Raw genomic sequence first — 23827 nt, forward strand, 5'->3', positions numbered from 1 at the left:
TCGTAAAGACCAAACCTATGACCATTTTGCAGCCATTTGTTCTTCTGGTGTACATACAACAGAAATCCCTTTCAGCAACATACAAACAACTAGAATAAAGTCATCAAAGTCATTTACTTAGAGACGACATTACAACTTACAGGTATGAACATAAAACTACTGTATGGACACATTACAGTAAAATGACATTTCATTTCAGGGTGCGTTTATGAAAATCAGTATAGAATATTTTTCACTAGTAAACTGGATTGCGCAGGTCAATAAATCATGGAACTAGCCTAAATGAAACCTGAGGGGGGGGGAGTGAACACTGACTGCCAACTTTTGTTCTAATAGCAGCTGTAATATACAGGGACCTAGTGCAAAGCAACTGCAAACAGTGCCAAGAAGAGACATTTTAACTGAACCATAGAGATGTATTTAGTGGAACGTCTGACATAAGACAGCATATTAGCGAGAATCCACGTCCCATGTTATAGGATAACACTTTATTTATTAAATGCCTGTTAAACCCCTACAGTAATTTGGTAAGTGCAGCCCACCATTACAACAAATGGACACACATCATGGGACATGTATATGGGCAAGCATTTTTATCAATATCCACCAAAGTCAGCTTCCATCTGCTGTTGGAAAAACGATCATTGAAGAGAAAGGAAACCCTAACACAGCTTAGTAATCAATGAATGAATGAATTCTTAAAGGAACTGATCAGTGTAAAATCTAAAAAACTGGGTAAAATCAAAAAACAACTTAAAATAGTTAGTTAGCCAAAAATGTAATGTATAAAGACTGGAGTGACTGGATGTCTAATAAAATAGCCAGAATACTACTTTGTACCTCTCTTGGATTCCACTAATTGGTTACCAGGCAGTAACCAATCAGTGACTTATCATAACTGTTTCTTTTGAATCTGAGCTGAATGCTGAGGATCAATTGCAAACTCACTGAACAGATATGTCCCATGTGGCCCCCCTTCAAGTCGCTGACTAGCTCAGAGTTAGAGAGCTGAAAAGCAGGAAGTAGTGTTCTGGCTATTATGTTAGACATCCAGTCACTCCAGCCTTTATACATTCCATTTTTGGTTAACCAACTATATTAGACACATTTTTTTATTATGCAAAGCCTATTTACCCAGTTTTTATTTTTACATTGAACTGTGCATTTAAAGGGGCTGTTCACCTTTGAGTTTTATTTTATTATGATCTAGAGAGTGATATTCTGAGACAATTTGCAATTGGTTTTCATTTTTTATTATTTAATATTTTTGATTTAGCTTTTTATTCAGCGTCTCTTCAATTTGCCTTATAAACAAGCTGGTAGCAAGGGTCCAACTTAGCCTAGCAACCATGCATTTATTTGAATGAGACTGGAATATGAATAGGAAGGGACCATATTAGAAAGAGGAGAAACAAAAATTAGCAACAACAATATATTTGTAGCCTTACAGAGTATTTGCGATGGGGTATAGCGACGCCCATTTGAAAAAGGCAAATAATTATAGAACTATAAAAAATAAATACCAATGGAAAAGTTGCTCAGAATTGGCCATTATATTACATACTAAACGTTTACTTAAAGGGGAACCACCCCTTTAAGCACAGAAAAATAGGGTAACCAAACATTACTTAGAATTTTTAGTTTTTAATATAAAAAAAATCTTACAATTTTACTTTCCATTATATGCGTTGAGTCTTCAGAGACATGAGCTACAGGAAATGACATCATAGGGCAAAAACTCACAGGAAAAGCACATCAGAAAATGTGCAGTTGGCCTGGAAATTGGACCACAGAGTTATTCAGCAGACACAACACGACACACTCGATGTACCTGTGAGCAGACACTGGTGTGTTAATGCCACTTTATCATGAACGGAAAATATTTATAACAGCTACAGAGGAAATGGCTATGATCAGGAGCAGTTCTACAGAAACTCTAACACCAAAAGCAAGGGAACAAATGGCACAACTGTATCAATAAAAGTTTAATGCTGCCTTAGTTATAAAAACATTTTTTTTTTGTTTTGTTTTAACATGCACCATAAAACTTGGCGCATAATCTCCCTGCTGTGAAAGAAACTATTTCGTAAAGGGATGGAACTTAAAAAACCCCGCGAGTCCTATGGATGAATCCGGATTGGAACTTCTCTGCAGAAATCTACAAGATTCGATTAGTTACAAAATGGTCTCTTCCTCTCTTTTTGTCTAGATGTAGTGGCATCTTCTCCCATTAGCAAAACTGGAAGAGAAGAAGAGTATGTTTGTAACAGATCTATTATACATTTATGCATTGCAGGGTGAACAACAAGGAGAAAAATGGTTACATCTCTGCGTGTAGCTGCATCCACCTGATCTGATAGAGCTGGAAACCTTCAGACACAGATAAGACTGTCCCAGAGGGCAAACCTTACCTGGTTTTGTGTATTACGTGTGACAGTTATTTGCAGCGCACTGCATCTTGTTGCACGCTACAAAACAGTCTTGCAATTATGGCAATGTAAGACACAGACAAGCCTCTACATGTGTGTCACTTACCAGAGTTCATGATGTGTTTAGTTACACTTACAAATTAGGCTATAGCTTCACTACTGCTGTGTTGTACATTAGATTTATCAAGGGTTGAATTGAAAGTTTTTTTTATAGTCCAAACAGTCAAATTCGACTCGTTGAAACTCAAATTAGATTTTTTTTAAAAGATTAGAATTAAATTTTTCGAGATTTAACATACTCTAGCAATTTAAGAACTCAAATTTGACTATCTCCACCTTAAACCTGCCAAATTGCAGTTTAAGTCAACGGGAGAGGCCCAGGGATCAATTTTGAGTTGTTTGGAGCCCTCCTGACATTTGATCGAGTTTTTTAAATTTTAATCAAATTCGATTAGAGTTTTCGGGTCGATTCTATTCATCAGAGTTTTAAAAATTTTATTTTATTAATACATTTCGATTGGTCGAATGTCGAGTTCATGGGAGTTTTGAAAAACACGCATGAATTCGAAATTCGACCCTTGATAAATCTGCCTCGAACAGTTGCCAAGTTACGAACAAATTGATAATTTCTAAATAAGGAAATACTCTAAGAGAAAGTTTCGGCCAACATATTCAATTTTACCAAATAAGCCTCATTATAGATAAAATGTTATATCCAACAAGGGGAATACTTCAATTCAGTTACATCAGTATAAATGTAAAACCAAGAGCTTACCTTCCATCTGTTTCCACAATTATTACAAAAGACAAATGTTGTCATTGGTTCATCAGCGCTTCGGGTCTGAACCTATTAAATGAAGTACACAATACAAATTCTCAAAAATCATTAATCAAACTTCAGCTGTAGTTACTACAAAGCTGGGCTATAACTGGAGACTCTAACCTTTAACCAAAGGCCTATGTTTATTGAGAAATATACAAACCCAGACTTAAAGGAAAACTATACCCCCAAAATGAATACTTATGAAACTGGAATATATATTTAAGTAAATATTGCCCTTTTAAATCTCTTGCCTTGATTCACCATTTCGTGATGGTCTCTGTGCTGCCTCAGAGATCACCTAACCAGAAATACTACAACTCTAACAGGAAGTGTGGAAGCAAAAGACATAACTCTGTTAATTGGCTCATGTGACCTAATTTATGGTTTGTTTGATTTGTTTGTGTGCCTTTATTGATTATCCAATGGCACATACTAATAAAAAAGTATATTATTATGAAAATGGTTAATTTACACAAAGCAGGGTTTTACATTTGAGCTGTTTTATGCAATATATTTTTACAGAGAGCATTGTTTGAGGGGTATAGTTTTCCTTTAATGAAAGGCTGCTCATAGAATAACAAGTTAGATATAGTACTCAAATCTCACACTTCCTTGACAGCAACTGGCTGTTGTTGGGATGCAGTTAGGTGTAATCAACATTATGTGAAGGGCTAAAGATTGCCTAGTCCACGACTACAACAAGCCTGTACAGCTAGAGGAAAGTGAGTTAGCTGTGGCCCCCCAAAAGGTTCTGATGTTTTCTAGATATACAGTTTTTGTATGAGTTCTTCATTTGAATATACTCTGGCCTACCGATGTGTTGTATATTAGATAATCACACATCCCCCAATGTGTAAACACTTTTGTAAGGCAACAGCACAGAAATACAATAAGGGAAAATTATTTAAGCTGGGTATTGTAGTTGCTTTGAAAACGGTTCATATCTACTTGCCTGAGTGTAGGTGCAGTTCTTCTTTTTGCATTTCCCACAGGTGAACAGGTCAGTCTCTGTGCCTCCCGTCCTGGCCATCTGATGCTCTCGGATAGCCTCTTTGGTCAGGTTTTTCCGCATCTCTTTCAGCTCATCACTCGCCATTTCCTACACAACCAAGGAGAAAAATACTAGTGATGTAGCTTTCTAAAACACATTTAGCCAATATAGTGGAGTTTTGTTTTGCTGTTTATGGTGACTATTTAAAGGGATTCTGTCATGATTTTTTATGATGCCGTTTTTATTTCTTAATTACACTGTTTACGCTTCAAATAATTCACTCTACAATAAAAAAAAAATTATTCCTGACCCAGCAAGTGTATTCTTTTTAATATTGGTGTCTTAGGCAGCCATCTGTCATTTTGCCTGGTCATGTGCATTCAGAAAGAGCCAACAATTTAGGATGGAACTGCTTTCTGGCAGGCTGTTAATTCTCCTACTCTGAATGTGTTGCAGTAGGACATGGATTTTACTGTTGAGTGCTGTTCTTATCTCTACCAGTTATCTTGTGTTAGGGAGCGTCTATCTTGTTACCTTCCCATTGTTCTGCTGATGGGCTGCTGGGGGGAAAGGAGAGCACAAATCACACTCTCTAAAATCATACTAAAAGTTCTCTCAAAGTTGAACAACCCCATTAATAAACGACTGCAGTGTGCAGCATGTGTTTTCTTCTTTCTCTAATTTCACACACAGCCAAGCTGCAGAATCACAATACGCACCTCGGCCGACATTCTTGCAAACAAGTCAGGAGCAATGTTGCCACACAGGACATTTCTTCTCAGGTTGGGATTTTTTGCATCTTTAAGGTTTGCAATTCTGCTCCGGATTCGGTTTTTGTATTTTGCATCTGTGTTTTTGAATTCTTGGAAAACCGGTGCAAAGGGATTTAAGGAATATTTCTGAACAAGTCTTGATAGCAGCCAAGTGGTACAAAAACCCGCAGCACACAAAGCTACACAATTACCTGCATATCTTGCATTCTATAAAGGCTATAAGAAATCAAGTGTTGCTACTAATAATTTTAAATCTAGAGTTTTTTTTGACTGATCGTGTCAAAGCCATCTAGTCAAAACTCATGGATCACTAAGTCATGCCCCTGTTGGCCTCTAGTAAAGGGATTATAGTAAAACAGGAGGTGATCGGTAAAGCTGTAGAAAGCCTTAGAATATAGCAGCTTGTGCTAGGCTAAAAGTACAACTGTATTAGCTGTCAAATGGAAGTTAGACAACTACAGAGTACGTATACACTGGGAGCCAGTGAAGGATTAAAATGATCAGTATATTTAATGTGAACCTTATATGCATAATCAATGTTCTAGGCAACACTCTGTATTAGGAAGAGACAGCCTTGATAATAGAAGGCATACCTCTTATAGCAGCATATGACACAGCCTTTCAGTACTCTTCCTGTAATAAAATAATGTGCTATGTACTATTGCTTTCATTTGAAATGAAATAAAAAGGATATCTTCCTCAATCTGAGCACCAAGTTCATCAACATCAGCACCAATGGCTACGTGGTCATCTGAAAGTCCAAAAAAAATGAAAGATTAATTAACCAACTGGCAAATTTTGCTTTATGGTGCAGGTGAATAATATCACAAGAGCTGTACAGGTATGGGATCTGTTATCCAGAAACCTGTTCTGGAGAAAGCACCCATAGACACCATTTTATCCAAATGTTTAAAAACTATTTCCTTTTTCTCTTTAACAACAGTACCTGGTATTTGATCCAAACTAAGATATAATGAATCTCTATTGGAGCCGGCCTCTTGGGTTTATTTAATATTTACATGATTTTCTAGTAGACTTAAGGCATAAAGATCCAAATTATGGAAAGATCAGTTATCCAGAAAACCCCAGTGCCCAAGCATTCTGGATCACAGGTCCTATACTTGTAATGCATGGTTAATAAAGTCAGTCAGAATAATGAATTACAAGCTAATTATACAGAGAACAGTATGACTTAAGATTGTTAAAGAACTGGTTTATTTACTGTTCCAATATATAACAATTTTGCAAGTAGATTATATTAAAAGAACAATTAACCCTGTTGAAAAGTATAGCTTTTTTTTTTGTTCAGGTAAGTTTATTGGAATTGACATGGTTATACAACATTGTGATCATCATCATGGTATGCATAAACATATTGTCCACATGTTATCAAGTCAGGCATTTAGTACAAATAAAAGAGAAACATAAAAATTTTACAAAAGCATTTGTGACAGCCTGTATCTTGCCTCAGTAGTTCTTTACTAAACCTCGAGGAAACATCTTCAACCAGTGTCAGACCACCAATACTGGTGAGGGGGGAATTTCACTAGCCAGGGGTCCCAGATCCTATGGAACTTGTCCTGGCGGCCCTTTCGCTTAGCTAAAAGATATTCTGTATTGGCAAGGCTAGCCATTGCCGCCACCCACTGGTCCACACATGGGGGTGACGCCTGTTTCCAATTCAGGGTGATCAGTCTACGCAATTGGAATAGAGCTTTGCAAATGAATTCTGTCATGTGGGAATCTACTCCCAGCCCTATCTGTATATTTAGCAGGCATACTCTTGGATCATTAAGAGTTTCACACCTTGTCAGTTCACCTAGACTCTCAAGGGCCTTGTCCCAGTAGTTACGCAGAGCCGGGCAGCTCCAGAGGGTATGAATTAAGTCCCCTACAGTTTGGTCACATCTAAGGCACTGAGAAGATGTGTTTGGGTACATTTTGCTTAACCTGCTTCTTGTGTAGTAGGCCCTGTGTATCAAGTATAGCTGCAGCAATTGGTGCCTAGGGATAAATGAGACCTTCCTGGGGGCTCTAAGGGCTGCTTCCCACTGGGTGTCAGTAAGAGCACCGAGGTCACTCTCCCAGAGATCCCTGCACTTTAACTGGGTGCCGTTAGATCTGTAGTCCACCATGAGTTTGTACACCTTGGAAATCATACCCTGGGGCTTGAGCTTACCAAGCAAAGAAATGAGCGGAAAAAAGTATAGCTTTTTAACTTACTTTGAGTCCAACCTCCAAATTTTTCACTTAAAATAGACATGGCAGCATATTTTAATATCCATATGAAGACCAAACACTGCTTCAGAAAATCATAACTGATTTGCTTACAGGTTAGCAGTACCTTTTTTCTATGACCCCCAGTATTTTAGTGTCTAATCTACAATGTGGCATGAACATTTAACACTATCAAATCTTGCTATAGATAGGGCAAAACAAGAGTCAATTTTCCTTGATGCATAATACAGCATTTTATAACAAGGAAACAAGACTGCATGTGCACCCTCTGCTGGCACCAAACTATCTGTTGCAGCATTTATAAGAAAACAAGTCTTAAGGTGGCCATACACTATAAGATCTTGGCGACCTTGCCAAACAAGCGGATCTTAACCAGATATGCCCACTAACGGCTGGACGACGTTGGATGAATCCGAACGTTCGGCCCTGGGGCAAATCAGATTACAATACTATGAATGGGCTAGACAGGTCGCAGGACCGCATCAACTAGCCGATGTGGTCCTGGATCGATTTATTATACCATGACCATGGAAATAGCTAGAATCTGAAAATATTCCAGCTAAAGCCTGTCGAGGTCATGTAGAAGTCAATGGCAGAGATCCCATAAATCATTTGAAGAAGTCAATAGCCTGCATGATATTCAAGTTTTTTTCGGAGGGTTTTGCACGAAAACTTGAATAATTTGAGATATTCAAGTTTTTTTGAGTTTTCAAGATTAATTTGAGTTTTCGGTTTCCGCAACTCAAATTCGCAGAATTTAGTTTTTCACCATTAAAGCTTAAATAAGAAATTATTCGAGTTGTCAGTTCATTTGAGTTCATTCAAGGTATAAAAAAAAAAACAAAAAAAAAAAACAACTAACATTCGAATTTTGATAAATAACCCCCTAAGAAACTTGGCCAATTTTGTACCAGCATTATATATTGACAGAATGCTACTAGCCGAAATGTATTCATAAAAAGGAATTATTAAAACCATTCTATTAGACCACCCATCGGGATACTTCCTATATTTCCCATAATGCAAGTACACAACTCATTCACAACATCATAAGCATTTTTGTTATACCCAAACGCACCTCCTGTTTTTAGTGCTACAGCCAGTAGCTCTCGACATTTAATTCTTACTGAATCTGAAGTACTGGGTGCTCTGGGAAAAGACGTAATGAAGTCATCTGAAGGAGCTGGACATTCTTCCTTCAGGACACCGAAATTTGTGCTGGAACTGCTGGAAAATAAACAATATAAATTCCCATAGCATTCTAGAATACCAATTTGGAACATAATACAAGGTAAATAGAACAGTGAAGTTCAGCAGAAAATGAAGCGCTCCGGGTGCCATCCCGCTGGTGACTAGTGGACGGGAAGGCAGTTCGGGGAGATTAGTCGCCCCGAAGAAGAGGAGATTTGCCGCCAGTCGACTAATCTCCCCGAATCGCAGTGTCTCTGCCCTAAAAGTGAAAATCTTTTGTTTTGTTTTAAATGTATTTAACCTTAAATCAGAATCGTTCAAACCCTTCTGGTTAATTCATCCAGTCTCCTAAATTGTGCTTTATAAGCTGGTTTGTCCTTAAAAATATCTCCCTGACATCTTTCCTGAAGGATTAAGCTGCATTGTAGCAAATTAATTAATGGAGGTTTAAGATAATGGCAACCCCCTCCAGAAAATAAGTCTTTCCTTGTACTGAACAGAAAAAGGCGAATTAATTAACCATGAACAGCAACACCTCTACAAAACATAAATAATTGATAATAGTATTATACCTCTCTTCCCTGGCTTCCGGGCTATTTTGTGCAGGAGCTGGTTGATCTTTTTTCTTTTCCTCCAAGTCAGCTGATGGTCCATCTAGAGAAGTAATTTATATAATTTATAGATGGGTTGGTAGAGATTACACTGTAGAGTCTGCCTTATCCAAGCAGGTGGATGAAGCTGTAATAAAAAGTGTTTATTACGATCCAACTCTCCTCATTAATCACACTATGGATCAGCAAGCTACTACTAGGGCAGAATTAAGCATGAGGCTCTATAAAGACAAAAAAAGTGAGACAATGTGGGCTAATAAATATGACTTAGGTCTAAGGTATTTTCACGGTTAAAAACACGCTTCCCATAAGGATGAACAACTGGGAAAGGCGTGGATGCATACCAGTCCATCAAGCTTTTAGTATTCCTTGGTATTTTGGGTCCTCTTACTATCCCTTGGTACTGTGGGTCCTCTTACTATCCCTTGGTACTGTGGGTCCTCTTACTATCCCTTGGTACTGTGGGTCCTCTTACTATCCCTTGGTATTGTGGGTACTCTTACTATCCCTTGGTATTGTGGGTCCTCTTACTATCCCTTGGTAACCAAAAATTATTACTATACTCCTCTAACAATACATCTACCCTGCACAATATTTCTTATTTCAAGTTCTTTATGTATAAATACCATTAACGACTTCAACTGTGCCAGACCCTACAGACTCATGCTCAACTTCACCTCTTCAAACAGGAAACCAGTTTCTGCAGCTTTATGAAGGATTTTCTAGCCCTTTGTGTTTTAACTCGAGTCCCTCTTACTATCCCTTGGTATTTTGGGTCCTCTTACTATCCCTTGGTACTATCCCTTTGTATTTTGGGTCCTCTTACTATCCCTATGTATTTTGGGTCCTCTTACTATCTATTGGTAACTCTAAAAATGATTACTTTCAAAATCCATTCTATACCCCTCTAACAATACATCTTACCCTGCACAATATTTCTTATTTCAAATTCTTTATGTATAAATACCATTAACAACTTCAACTGTGCCAGACCCTACAGGCGCATGCACCACTTCACCTCCTGACATCACCTCTTCAAACCGGAAACCAGTTTCTGCAGCTTTATGAAGGATTTTCTAACCCCTTGTGTTTTAACTCAGTGTGATTTCTTGCTGTGCACATGTCAGCCATAAATCCACAGTCAGTCTGCACATTCCTTCACCTGCTTGCAGCACAGCAATAAGGAAGTAATGATGAAATAAGAAACACTGTGCAGGGTCGATGCATTGTTAGAAAGGTATAGAATAGATATTGAATGTAATAATTGTTAGTGTTACAGTTACTTTAAAGGGGTTCACCTTTAAGTTAACTTTTAGTGTGTTACAGAATGGCTTAAATTTTTCAATTGGTCGTCATTTTTTCTTTTTTATAGTTTTTTTAATTATTTGCCTTCTTCTACTGACTTTTTCCAGATTTCAAATGGGGATCTTTGACCCCATCTAAAAAAAAAAAAACAAATGCTCTGTTAGGCTACACATTTGTTGTTATTGCTATTTTTATTGCTCATCTTTCTATTCAGGCCTTTCCTATCAATGCATGGTTGCTACGGTAATTTGGACCATAGCTACCTGATTGCTGAAACTGCAAACTGAGGAGCTGCTGAATAAAAAGCTAAATAACTCAAAAAACTAAAATACTAAAAAAATTAAAACCAACTGCAAATTGTCTCTGCGAACAACCCCTTTAAGTTACCACTAAGCGAAGAATCGTATAGATTCAGCCACAATGAATACCTGAGACGCATAAGGGCTAGATGGGTTGGTCAGACAGAGAAGAGTAAGATTATGTAAGGGAAAAGAGCAAAACAGCAAAAACAATATAAAGAGAAGAACCTTTATTACCTTCATTAACACTAATCTTTTAAGGATATAATTTTTTTTTGATGCTTAGACATACCAGATTCCACAGACTGAAAAGAAACACGGATACTCAGACAAATCATTTTCCAGACACCATAGGAGTCATACAACCCATCTCATCTTTTTCTATTGTGAAGTGATGGATTCTAGTGCTTTCTGCACCCCACCCACTATACAAGGAAAGGGACTTTAAAGCTAATGCCATACAGAGCTGAATCTCAGCTGCGAGAAACCTCTCTCTTGGTCTCCTGAGTATTCAAGATGAACCCAGAGTCACTGCATCAGCCTTGGTGCAGACACATGGAGCAGATTTGAGCACTAAAAACATGCAAGTGTGCCTTTTTGAGCCAAAATCTGCTCCGTGTCTATATGCAGACTGACATGGGGAAGTGCAATTACAATTGGAGGGGCTGCTTCTCAGCTTGCATGTAAGTGCAAAAAAACCCCACAGCCATTGTAATGTAACCTAAGATACCATAACTTCAAAATAGAAAATGGTGAGAAGGAGGTTGCATGACTGAGCCTATGGGGGTCTGGGGAACTGGTACATGCAGCACTAGCAGGCTATTGTGGTTTCCGTTCAATCTGTGTATCCAAGAATTTCTGTGTAAAAAAGCAACACAACAAAATGTATATTTATTATTGGCACATTTCCCACATAAGCCCAACTGAAAGTATTAAAATAAAAAAAACATGGGGGGGGAGGGTTTATTCCCATTTAAAATGGATGCCCACCTTTCTGCAAAGTCCAAAGTGGTAGGATTTTGCAAAATAATTTTCCCCTGACCTTGATGCTTTACAAAGGTTTGCTTGTTTATCAGTTATTAACAACAACAGAAGCTTCAGGTAGTGACAAGTACATGTTTACAAAGCAGATATAACATATGATACAGATAACTAAAAGGCAAACTCAGCTTATGTATTCACTATGACATGCACAATCACTTTACAAACTAAACAAGTCTACATGGCAGATCAATATAATCAGAATAGCCTAATTCTCAGTTAAACAACACTTTTTTTCTGTGAGCACATCAAAACTGTACATAAAAGCATTATTTCACTATTTAAATTATATAACAATAAGAAATATTCACACCCGTCTTTCTTTATACCATCACACATTTTTTTACCTAACAGTTTTTTCCAGGACTTGATGAGAGACTTGGCTAGTGAAGTCACGTCTTCTTCCCCGCTTTGTTTACGGATGGCATTCACAGACATTCCAATTCGGGTGGACTGAACATAAAAACAGAAATGTTAATACAGGTGCAGATATTGCACAGGCATTTACCAGACTTATCAAAAACAAACTGGATAATTGCCACAACATACAACATAGCTGAGCTGTGCTAGAAACAAATCTCAGTTTATTCCAGAGATGCTGCTGAGAAATGTATCAACTAAAAGTTGAAAAATTGTAACAGTTTAGCGTCTGCACCTGAATCACTGAGCTGCCAGACTCAAACACCAGAGACAGGAGCATTCAACTTTAAACTTAGATTTTGAAAAAGCTGTGAAAAATAAATAATGCAAAGTACTGTAATTAATAAAGGTCTTTATTTCTGGTCAACAATTTGAAAACAACTGAAAAAAAGTGTTTGAAAGGTGAACAACCCCTTTAAGAGCAAACCTATACCTTGTTACTGAATAGCTGAATTTACAATTAGTAACCTGGTAAAAGCCTCTAAATATGCTCTCCTTCATTTTAAATACAAAGTTTCCCATAAGCTTAATTCATAAATGCTCTGTACAAAAGGAGTTCTTCTAGGTGGTTTAGTTTGCTTTGATCTATACTAGCTATTTATATTGTATCCTAAAAGCAAATGTTTTTTCAAAGAAGACATTTGGTTTCCTAGTGCAGCAATGTTGTCAAGCACGGATGCAGCTGTTGTAGGCATTGGGGGAAAAAAATCAACATCAGTGTGCAATCCCTCCTCATGTATAACGGCTGCCAAACTATTACACTGTTGAGACCTTCCTTGAATTTAGCGGGAAGAGAAGAAAATCAATGACCTATCACTAATTGCAATGTGCTTATTTGTGTTTTGTTAATGACTTCTTGTGAACAAATTTGTATAATAAAGTGGGTTTATTAAAAGGTGAATGAAAAGGCTTATATGAAATTTAAGCATTCCTGGACATCCCTCCCAAACCAGTTTGTCCCCCAATCTTTCCATTTGCATGTTGGAAAAAAAATAGAGTAGTGCAGTGGGGTTATTTGTGGGTGCCATCTGGTGCAGCTAACCTTTCTACTAGTTTCTCAAGAGATGAAAAGATGAAAAGGCAGCACTCCGGTAAGATAAAAAGGTGGTTTATTCCAACCTCACTTGACGTGTTTCGAAGCTAACTCCCTAAATAATAGGCTTTCTACTATAAGCGATTACCAGCATTGAGCATGCTCATTTGAAAGCGATCTGAATCTGTCCTTTCCTTCCCACTGGCAAAGCATTGCAAGGTAACCGTGGAAAGAGGAAAGAGGAAGCAATGAGTATGTCATCCAACCAGCAATTTACGGTGGGAAAGAGATGAGGGATTTTTTGCAGTCCGCAGAAGAGCAGATTTACAGCAGGTGACAAAACATCCGATGTGCAATCACCCATAAAAGGAGGAAGAACTAATGTGTATACTGTACCTACTAGTGAAGTGCTGGTCGAGAAAAACTCAACCCACACCAGACCCTAACCTAGCCTTGTGTGCTAATGCCTATGACTACGTGCCCACAAGGCACGTAACACATACGGCTACATTTTTTAGATGTTTTTCTGTTGAATAAAATACTTTTTAACTGCATTAAGTATTGGAGTGAAGTCCGGTTTGTGCCAGCCCACTACTAAATATAAGTGTTTCTCTTGCCTCCCCAAGCTGAAGGTCTGGGGCTTGAGCACTTGGACCCCCCCCCATCAATATTGGTAATATAGCCTTGTTATCTACTACGATCAATGCTGGATGCCTGTTTGGAAAAACATAACAACAGGCAATTTTTCAGAGGTGTAAAATACAAATGCCAATAGGTTTATTCACGTACCTGAAGCAGCTCCAATGTCATAGGAAGGCTTTTAAGTTCTTTCAATAAATCCAGAGCTCCGGCCTGCAAAAAAAAAAAAAAAAAAAAGAGCAGATGCCATTAAGAGTGACAATAAATAAGCACAGGATTGTCTGTGATATGCAACAGAGTTTATATATAAACAAACGATTAAGGCACACACAATAAACCACTGCACCATACAGTCATACAGCTGTTCTGCAAAGCTCCTGCACTATTACTGTAAATTGCAGCTGGATGAATTGCTCCACGCTACATTGCGGTTTTCTGACTGGTAATGAGATTTAGGTTTCAGTATGACTTTCACTGAGACATCAGTCCCTTAATGTAAATACCTAGCTTGCCCTACTTAAAACCAAGTAAACCACAAGGATAGTAATAACTGCAAAACTCTGTGTTGCAAGGCAAGGATAGCAAGGCAAGCACCAGGCAGCAGAATGGGCAATATAGAGTTTTAGTAAATCATATCTATATTGTACACATAAACAACACCTAATAATACCCAGTTTTAGGCTAATGGCACATGGATTATTCAGTGCACACACACATACAAGGAATGCAAGGCAACTAATTGGGTTTTCTCCGCTGGTATATTTAAAGGGATACTGTCATGGAAAAACATGGTTTTTCAAAACGCATCAGTTAAAGGACAAGGAAAGGCAAAAAAAATAAAATCCCATTTTTACTTTCTTTAATGAAAAACAAACCTATCTCCAATATACTTTAATTAAAAAATGTGTACCGTTTTTATAAGAAACCTGACTATGCAGTGAAATTCTCCCTTCATTTACTGCTGTGGATAGGAATTGTCAGATGGTCCCTAACTGCTGAACAGGGAAACAATCATACTTATGAACAGCAGGGGGAGCCCACGCCTTACCTACCAGCCATGCAGAATTCAAGCAGCTTTGTTTATGACGATCCCTGAGCAGCCCAGACCACACTGAGCATGTGCAGGGTCAGGCAAAGTTGATTAACAAAGTTACAAGATGACAGCCCCCTCTGGCCAACTTTGAAAGCATAAATCATTTGTTTGATTAGGCTTGTGGTACAGTAAGTTCATGTTTATGTTTAGTATACAAAATACAGCATTTCTAGCATTTATTCTATTTTAGACTTTCCTTGTCCTTTAATAGTGCTGCTCCAGCAGAATTCTGCACTGAAATCCATTTCTCAAAGGAGAAAACAGATTTTTTTATATTCAATTTTGAAATCTGATATGGGGCTAGACATTTTGCCAATTTCCCAGCTGCCCCCAATCATGTGACTTGTGCTCTGATAAACTTCAATCACTCTTTACTGCTGTACTGCAAGTTGGAGTGATATCACCCCCTCCCTTCCCCCCCAGCAGCATAACAACAGAACAATGGGAAGGTAACCAGATAGCAGCTCCCTAACACAAGATAAAAGCTCCCTAACACAAGATAACAGCTCCCTGGTAGATCTAAAAACAACACTCAGTAGTAAATGCCAAGTCCCACTGAGACACATTCAGTTACATTAAGCAGGAGAAATAACAGCCTGTCAGAAAGTAGTTCCATCCTAAAGTGCAGGCACAAGTCACATGACTGGGGCAGCTGGGAAACTGACAATATGTCTAGCCCCATGTCAGATTTCAAAATTGAATATAAAAAAATCTGTTTGCTCTTTTGAGAATTGGATATCAGTGCAGAATTCTGTTGGAGCAGCACTAAACTGATGTGTTTTGAAAAAAATATGTTTTCCCATGACAGTATCCCTTTAAGTTTGCGGAGAAAATGAGTCATGTGCCATTAGCCTTAGTGTCACTAGAAACAGAGCTGCACTAACTAATAATTCAAGGGGTCGAGATAGAAACCTATAAAAGGGTAAGTAAATACCATTGGTTATTAGCTACATAGAACGGAGCTTAAAGTACAGTCAGAGATGCAAAACAGTTCAGTGCATCAGGGATATAAAACACCAGTTTTAGGCAAGCTGTGTAGCCAAGGTAAGCTTAATGTGGCACTCAGATTGCAGAACAACCATCCAATAAATATGCGGACTACGTGCTCTTGACCCAGGTGTGTGTGTGGCTGCAGATATTTGGACACAACACTGTAAAGACTATTGCAGATGTATTTCTTTGAAGTGGAATGTTACCTGGAAAATTACTGCAGTTACCAGGCACTGTCTTTAAAAGGCCAGAATACATCAAACACCACCTTTACTAAAAAAAATTAACAAATATTTTTATTTTTTTCCAATATATTTTCCTATACACTTCCCATTATAAAGCACCATTTCCCCTCAAAATAGAGTCATTTGTTCAACAGCAAATAATGAGCTCTGTGTAAACAACCCCCTCCCTTCTCGAAGCAACAGCTCATTAGACAGAGGACAAGTTTCATCAGCTTCAATCGGCCAAAAGTGAAAGTGGTTTCATGATCTCATTCAGTGCAAGCAATAAAAGCCATAGATCGGTCTTCATGAAAACAGCAGGTTACAGTCCAACATTTACATTATATGGGTGGGGGGGGGGTCAGTCAACATGGATTTTCCCTTTGCACACCTATTGTGAGATATTATTAGTCGGTAGAAGTAATAAGAAGCAGGGTCCCAGGTGTATACTATACTGGCATTGCACAAAGTGTCAGGGAGGCAACATGTTCCATGAGGGGGTGCTGGGCAGGATGAGAATCAGCTGAAGGAATGTCACAAATCCCCCAAACACACACAGTTGATTACATATTCATATCTTCGTGCAGCTCCCACAGAACTACAACCCTCAGACGCGCCAAAGGACGCTGGGAAGTGTAGTTCTCGGACACCCTTGAAGCCCGAGGATTTGGAGTCAGTGTATAAGCAGGCTCGTTCGCTCACTGATCCCGCACAAACGGGAGAAGGACGTATAGCAATGGCAACAACCCTTTCACGCACCGTGTTTTTCTTCTGCACCATCCGCTCCATCTTTTTAGCGATGCGAATGATCTCATCTCCAGTCGAACTCATCTTTCCAATCCCCCGGGCCCTCGCTAGCGGCGCCGATAGTCCCCACACTCGAAACAGAAAGAGGCGGGGCACCGCGTTAACACCGCCCCAACCCTAACAATTTCCCGCCTGCTCACTCAATAAGACACCATCTAAAACCTTTGCCCCGAACCGGAAGCTAAGTGCGACCAGGCGGAAGTAGTATTGTATCTGCTGTCGCGGCTAGTGCCGATACATTTCCGGCGTGTCTTTTCGACAGGAAGTGACGTGTATACAGACCAATATGTTGTCCTAATTTTCTGTTCAGGCCACATATTTTTTTCAGATTTGTCGCATAGTCGGTGTTTATTGCACAATAAACGTGTTTTGGTGTAAAGCATTAAATATACAGTTTCTTAGTCTTTGACCCCAAAATAGATCCTATGTTGGCATACCTCCCAACTATCCCTTTTTCGGAGGGACAGTCCCTTTTTTGACAGCTCAATCTGCAGTCCCTCATATGTACTGGAAAGTCCCTCTTTTCTCTGCACTGAACAGCCAGAAAAAGAAACAAAGTTTCTCACTTAATTGGCTTTTAGCAGAGAGCCCAGAACAGCTAACAGGTGCAAATAAGATACTTTGTAACAATTTTGAGACACAAAAACACAGTTTAGATAAGGAAAAATATTTTCAAACTTTCATAACCTGCCAAATTTTGTAAAACAAACATGGTAATTAGGGGGTGTGGCAACAGAAAGGGGTGTGGTCAAAAAAATTGCTGCGCTACGTGCGGGAAAAAAATGTTTGTCCCTCTTTTTACTTCCAAAATGTTGTGAGGTATGTGTTGGTAAAGTCTGGGAGTCACTGGCTTGGGGGGTTTTCTCATAGGATCCATTATCTGGAAACCTGTTATGCAGAAAGCTCAGAATTACGGAAAGGCCATCTCCTTTAGACTCCTTAATAATCAAATAATCCAACATTTTCAAAATGATTTCCTTTTTTCTGTAATAATAAAACAGTAGTTTGTACTTGATCCAAGATATAATTAATCCTTATTAATGCAAAATAATTAGAGTTTATATGATTTTCCAGTAGACAAAGTATGAAGATCCAAATTATGAAAAGATCAATTATGCGGAAAATCCCAGGTCTCGAGCATTCTGGATAACAGGTCCCATACCTGTAATACTTTGGGTTTTCACCTTTTCTGGGAAAAATTGCAGCCTTTTTCCAGCCTATATTTTCAACCTTTTCCCTATTAATAACTTTGGCATCAAGCAGATTGCTGGTCTAGTAACACTCACCCAAACCCATAGCAAGTTTTTGACCCATGTGTACTTGTTAGGGATGCACTGAACCGCCGAATCCTTCTTGAAAGATTCGGCCGAAATACCGAACCGAATCAGAATCCTAATTTGCATATGCAAATTAGGGGTGGGAAAGGGAAAAAAATTTTACTTCCTTCTTTTGTGACAAAAAGTTATGCGATTTCCCTCGCCGCCCCTAATTTGCATATGCAAATTAGGATTCGGGTTCGGCCAGGCAGAAGGATTCGGCTGAATCCGAATCCTGCTAAAAAAGGCCGAATCCCGAACCGAATCCTGGATTCAGTGCATCCCTAGTACTTGTAGGGGCAGATTTATTAACGTTCGAATTTCGAATTGTCTGAAACTCGAATAAACTGGTTTTCTTTTTTTTTTTAAAAAAAAGAAAAATGAGATTATACACATATTTATCAATATGGTCGAATTGTCGAAATTCGATTGAATAGCTTTTATTCGATTAACTGCGAATCAAATTCGATTCAAGGTTTTTACCACATAGGAGAATATATTCGAGTCTACGGTTTCCCCACTAAAACTCGAATCGATCCAATCAAATTTTTTAAAACAACTTCCTTTTCTGCCATTTTTTTTACACAGGAAGCCCTCCAGCGGCCATTTTAGGTGCATTTTCTTGTGGAGTCCTCACTTGCTATTTGGATAGCCAAGGTGTAGGAGGTGTTTTGGCAGTGTCCAGATATCAGGCCGTCCTTTGCCAAAAAATGGCCCAGCGAAGGAGGAATGAGGAGGACTTTGATGAGGAAGACTTTGATGTGGAGGAGCTTGAAGAGGAAGGAGACTACACATCCAGCTCTGAGGAGTTCTATGAAGGTAAATACAACGACACAGACTGGAGAAGTAAATACAACTTTGTAATAAATATCTGACTCCTTTTTTTCCACATCCCCACCCATCAATTGGCTAAATATCACCTTTAGCATTTCACTTCTTTGGGAAAATATCGTGTTTTGCACTTCAGGAATTCCTTGTGCTTTTCTTTACAGCATTGCTGTTTGTTTATGTACTAAAACTATTTTACTATCTTTATTTATCTACTATTTTTCTGTATAATTGTTTTTGTACTAGTTATTTAGGTGCAGCTATAACATCTACAAAATGGCAATCATTTCATTATTAACCATTTCCCCACTATAGCACAAATGTTTATTAACTGCATTAACTTCCATCTGCAAAAGTGAAGTGTCAAGTAACACATGTAGAGTCTAAAACTTGTATTTAGTTAGAGCAGCTGTATTGTTATATACTACATTATCTCCTGCTCACATCATTGCAAATAATACCTTTGTGTCCTGTATTAAAGTTTAACCATTCCATCTCCTTTGCTCTGCCATTACAGATTTAAGTTTAAAGGGGACCAGACACAAGAAGCTGTATAAAAAGTCCTTTTCAAATTAAACATGAAATCCAATTTCTGTTTTTTATTAAAGCATTCATAGCTGTTGTAAACTAATTTAAAATTCTCAGCTGTCAATCAAATATTGTCTTCCTTAGTTATAGAGGCGGGGCAGACCATTACTTTCACTTTCCATTTAGCACATCCTAGATGTCACTGCTCTCCATACATTCCCCTGTTCTCTTCACCGTTTAATTGTGTAGCCAGGGGATGGACAGTGGGTCCCCCATTCTGGTGCACAAGCAAGATTCTGAGATGATGCAAGGCTTAATAACTAATAACAGTGTCCACAAAATGGTTAATTTTGCTTGACTAATGTGATAAAATAGGATTTTGAATAGTTGTTTGTTTTTTTTTTGTAACAGGTCCCCTTTAACAATTCCATCTCCCTTGCTCTGCCATTACATTTAAATTAGTATTTGGAATGAGAACTAAAATAGTTGTGTTGTGTGTGTGGGGGGATCTCTACACCAGGCTACTAGCCAAGTACACTTGGAATTCCGTATGATTTTGTTTTTTTAATACCCTTTTTCATTTATTCACAATTGCAGCCCCGCCACAAAGATCGTGGAATGGGTCTCACAGGGACCAGGAAAGGGATGAGGCTGCTCAGCAACCCCAGGAAAATGGTGAGGCTGATGATGGAGCCCCGGAAGCTCAAGGTACAGACATGTTCAATCCTTATGGACAATGTAGTTCCTCAAATTGTTTACAAATTTATTTGTCTGTGTTTGTGACCAAAGATGCAAACTACATTTACCTACTACATTATGCAGGCTGATTTTTTTTTTTTTTTTATATTGGGAGGGTGGTGCCTCTTCAATGTTATTCAGAAGCTGTAGCTTTTCAAATGAAGGATTTCTTAGAATTGTTCCTTATTTTAATTTCATTCATGCCCTGTAAGCTGCAGGATCCACAACAGACACTTTCTTCAGGTTAAGGCAGTTTATTTATCCACAGGGGTGACCATTTCAGGATACAAAATACAAATCATAAAAATAAATCCTGCCCACTGGGTGCTACCTTCATGCATATGAAGAGTTCCGTTACTAAATTGGGCCCCTTGTGGACTACCAGTAAGAAAACATTTGTATTGGTTACCTCTGTACTCTGTACTCACGATTCTTCTGGGAAAATTGCTCAGTCTCATTGCTTTCCTCAGTCAGACAGACCCTCACTTGGTCTCTGCTCCCTCTGCACCTTGCAGTGACAAGCGGCACCCCCAGCCCCTCTGGGAGTTCCTTACACAGGCAGATATCCTTCCTACTCTGTGCCCTTCTCTGAGAGGGATTCCTAACAGCCTCACTAGAACTTAATACCTTTCCACAGGCTATCCTTCCTATGGAAGATGAGCTGCAATCTGTGAACTGGACTTTTGGATTGGAGTATCTGGCTTGCCTGTTCTTTCCAGAATACTCCAGCTTCCAAGACATGGCCACCAAAGCCTTTAAACAAAGAATCTATTCTCTATTTATTAACACCCTTCCTGGTGCCTACCTCTCCCACTATGGAGAACTTAAAGGGAAAACATGCCTTTTCCCACATTGTTTTGGACTACAGCCATCTAATATCTCAGCCATCTCTTGTCCTAATGTGGCTACCTCTATCTACTATAGTACTCTCACAACTGCCCTTAATGAGCTTGCTCCTACAAAAACTAAACGTGCTAGACCCGAACCACTTCAACCTTGGCATACTGCTCATACAAAAGCGCTCCAAAGACACTCACGTGCACTTGAGCGTCGCTGGCGCAAATCCTGATCAGAATCAGACTTTTGGAGCTACAAGTCTGCCCTGCACTCCTATAACACCAGCCTCTTCCAAGCCAAACAAACATACTTTACTTCACTCATTAACTCCCTTTCTAAAAAAACAGCACAACTTTTCTCCACCTTTAACACATTCCTTTCCCCTTCTCCACCCCCTCCGTGCACATCTCTCTGCTCAAGATATTGCTGAGCACTTTAAAAACAAAATTGTCACTATCAGAAGGGACATTACACTACTCAACCCCCCCCTAGACTTCCACCAACCTCACTCCACACTCCCCGGTCTCTCCTGTGCTCCTTCACCCCTGTCACTGATGAGGAAGTCTCAAAGCTTTTGGCCTCTTCTCACCTCCTGCCCGCTTGATCCAATTCCCTCAAAACTTCTCCGCAATACCAATCCTTGTCTAATCAAAGCCTTAACATACCTATTCAATTTCACACTCTCAACCGGACTGTTTCCTTCTCAACTAAAACATGCTCTTGTCACCCCCATTCTGGAAAAACCCTCTCTTGATACCTGCAATCTTGACAACCTCCGCCTATCTCTCTGCTACCTTTCATCTCTAAACTACTTGAGCGCCTTGTCTACAACCGACTAACCTCATTCCTCTCTGACAATAACCTGCTGGACCCCCTACAATCTGGTTTTAAGCCACTGAAACTGCCCTGACCCGACTAACTAATGACCTTTTAACCGCTAAAGCCAACAATCACTTCTCACTACTAATACTGCTTGATCTCTCAGCTGCATTTGACATTGTAGACCACCCTCTCCTCCTCCAGTCCCTCCATTCGCTTGGCCTTCGTGACACAGCCCTGTCCTGGTTCTCTTCTTATATCACCAATCGTTCCTTCAGTGTCTCCTACAATGGAGTAGCATCTTCCCCCCTAACTCTTTCTGTTGGGGTTCCTCAAGGCTCTATCCTGGGTCCCGTATTATTCTCCCTCTATACTTCCTCCCTCTGCAAATTAATTGACCTGAATGGTTTCGAATGCTGACGATACTCAGATCTATCTCTCATCTCCTGATCTCAACCCAGAACTCCTAACTCACGTCTCCTCCTGCCTGTCCGCTATCTCTACCTGGATGTCGCAACGCTACCTTAAATTAAACCTCTCTAAAACTGAAATGGTTCTCTTTCCTCCAACTAACACCAGTAACATCCCGGAAGTATCCATCATAGCTAACAATTCCACTATCACCCCCTCTCCATATATTTTTCTTCTTTTAGGTCATGCTGCTGCTCCCGCTGCTCCTGCTGCAGCTATTAGGGGACAACCACAGGAGGAAGGGCGGCAACTGGGTGAGAGACCTGCGGTGCGACTGGGGGTCGTTAACTCAGTGATGACTGCCATGCAGCCAATATTTCGGCGGCAGCGCCGACAGGCTCTCTGTATGAGACGGTGGATGGCCCAAATGCATTTTGAGATGTGTGAGATCAGATTCGACATCCATCGTGGATTCCAAGACCTGTTGGCAGCCCAGCCTCACCAACCAGAGGGCTCTGCTGAGGGTCAAGTCCCTGGTCCATCTGCTGTTGCTTCTCCACACGCTGAAGCTCCTCAACATCGGAGAGCAAGTGGGCGTGGAAGGGAACAAGGTCCTGTCCGAGGGGACAAACGTAAACGTTCATAGATCCAGTCTGTGTCTGGCACTTTCCAAGCTACAGTGGCCTAATCATGCTTCAGGTATGATTTTGACTATTACCCAGCAATGGGACTGACTCCCAAACAACATGTCCCATCAGGACCAGACTGGGAGAAGAAAGCAGCCCAAATCAGGTATGGGATTGGTTATCTGAAAACCCATTATCCAGAAAGCTTCAAATTACAGAAAGGTCATCTCCTATAGAGTCCATTATAATCAAACAATCCAAATGTTTAAAATTGATTTCATTTTCTCTATAATAATAAAACAGAACCTTGTACTTGAGCCAAACTAAGATATTAGTCTTTATTGGGAGCAAAATCTGATTATTTGGTTTATTTAATGTTTGCATGATTTTCTAGTAGACTTAAAGACGATCCAAATTTTGGAAAGTTTCATTATCTGGAAAACTCCAGGTCCCGAGCATTTTAAATAACAGGTCCCATACCTGTGTACATGTGACATTGGCAACAAACGCCCCAACCCACACAAGCTAAAAATAAAACATTGGTGGTCAGCCCCCCCCCCCCAATAAAATTGGGGGGGAAAAAGCTGGTCAGGGCCTCCAATAAAAAGTTTAAAAAAAAAATGGTGACGAGCCACCCCCAGTTAAAAAGTCACTGATGGCCCGCTCCCTCCAAGTTAAAAAAAACATTGGTGTGCAGCCCCCCCACAAGTAAAAAAAAAAAATTGGTGGCCAGCGTTCCCCTTTAAATTTTAAAAACTTTTGAAATTTGGCAGCTACAGGTTCCAGAAGTGCGGACACCTAGTGGTTACTTTGAAGA

General features: G+C 39.4%; 2 protein-coding genes across 3 annotated transcripts; one reads left to right on the plus strand and one right to left on the minus strand.

Moving 5' to 3' along the window:
- Positions 1–1628: 1628 nt before the first annotated feature.
- On the minus strand, positions 1629–17105 carry tcea1.L (transcription elongation factor A (SII), 1 L homeolog). Of its 2 annotated transcripts, none has more exons than XM_018266663.2 (10): positions 16860–17105; positions 13944–14006; positions 12049–12154; positions 9018–9099; positions 8333–8478; positions 5711–5767; positions 4963–5117; positions 4205–4351; positions 3205–3276; positions 1629–2239 (listed from the first exon to the last, which is right to left on the minus strand). In XM_018266663.2, the coding sequence occupies exons 1-10, from the start codon at positions 16929–16931 to the stop codon at positions 2231–2233; spliced, it is 909 nt and encodes a 302-aa protein (XP_018122152.1). In that variant the 5' UTR covers positions 16932–17105; the 3' UTR covers positions 1629–2230.
- Positions 17106–18735: 1630 nt separating this feature from the next.
- On the plus strand, positions 18736–23169 carry LOC108719254. The gene is made up of 3 exons (XM_018267994.2): positions 18736–19042; positions 20177–20287; positions 22627–23169. The coding sequence occupies exons 1-3, from the start codon at positions 18934–18936 to the stop codon at positions 23028–23030; spliced, it is 624 nt and encodes a 207-aa protein (XP_018123483.1). The 5' UTR covers positions 18736–18933; the 3' UTR covers positions 23031–23169.
- Positions 23170–23827: the final 658 nt, after the last annotated feature.

This window comes from Xenopus laevis, chromosome 6L (assembly GCF_017654675.1).
Source record: "Xenopus laevis strain J_2021 chromosome 6L, Xenopus_laevis_v10.1, whole genome shotgun sequence".
In the NCBI taxonomy this organism is placed as follows: domain Eukaryota; kingdom Metazoa; phylum Chordata; class Amphibia; order Anura; family Pipidae; genus Xenopus; species Xenopus laevis.

Coding starts and splice junctions, on each gene's coding strand:
- tcea1.L (XM_018266663.2), bottom strand. CDS start 16,931: ATGAGTTCGACTGGAGATGAGATCATTCGCATCGCTAAAAAGATGGAG. Junction 9,100..12,048: donor GTCCTGGAAAAAACTGTTAG/GTAAAAAAATGT, acceptor TTACTTCTCTAG/ATGGACCATCAGCTGACTTG. Junction 5,768..8,332: donor TGTAGCACTAAAAACAGGAG/GTGCGTTTGGGT, acceptor TTGGACTTTCAG/ATGACCACGTAGCCATTGGT.
- LOC108719254 (XM_018267994.2), top strand. CDS start 18,934: ATGGCCCAGCGAAGGAGGAATGAGGAGGACTTTGATGAGGAAGACTTT. Junction 19,043..20,176: donor CTCTGAGGAGTTCTATGAAG/GTAAATACAACG, acceptor TCACAATTGCAG/CCCCGCCACAAAGATCGTGG. Junction 20,288..22,626: donor TGGAGCCCCGGAAGCTCAAG/GTACAGACATGT, acceptor TTCTTCTTTTAG/GTCATGCTGCTGCTCCCGCT.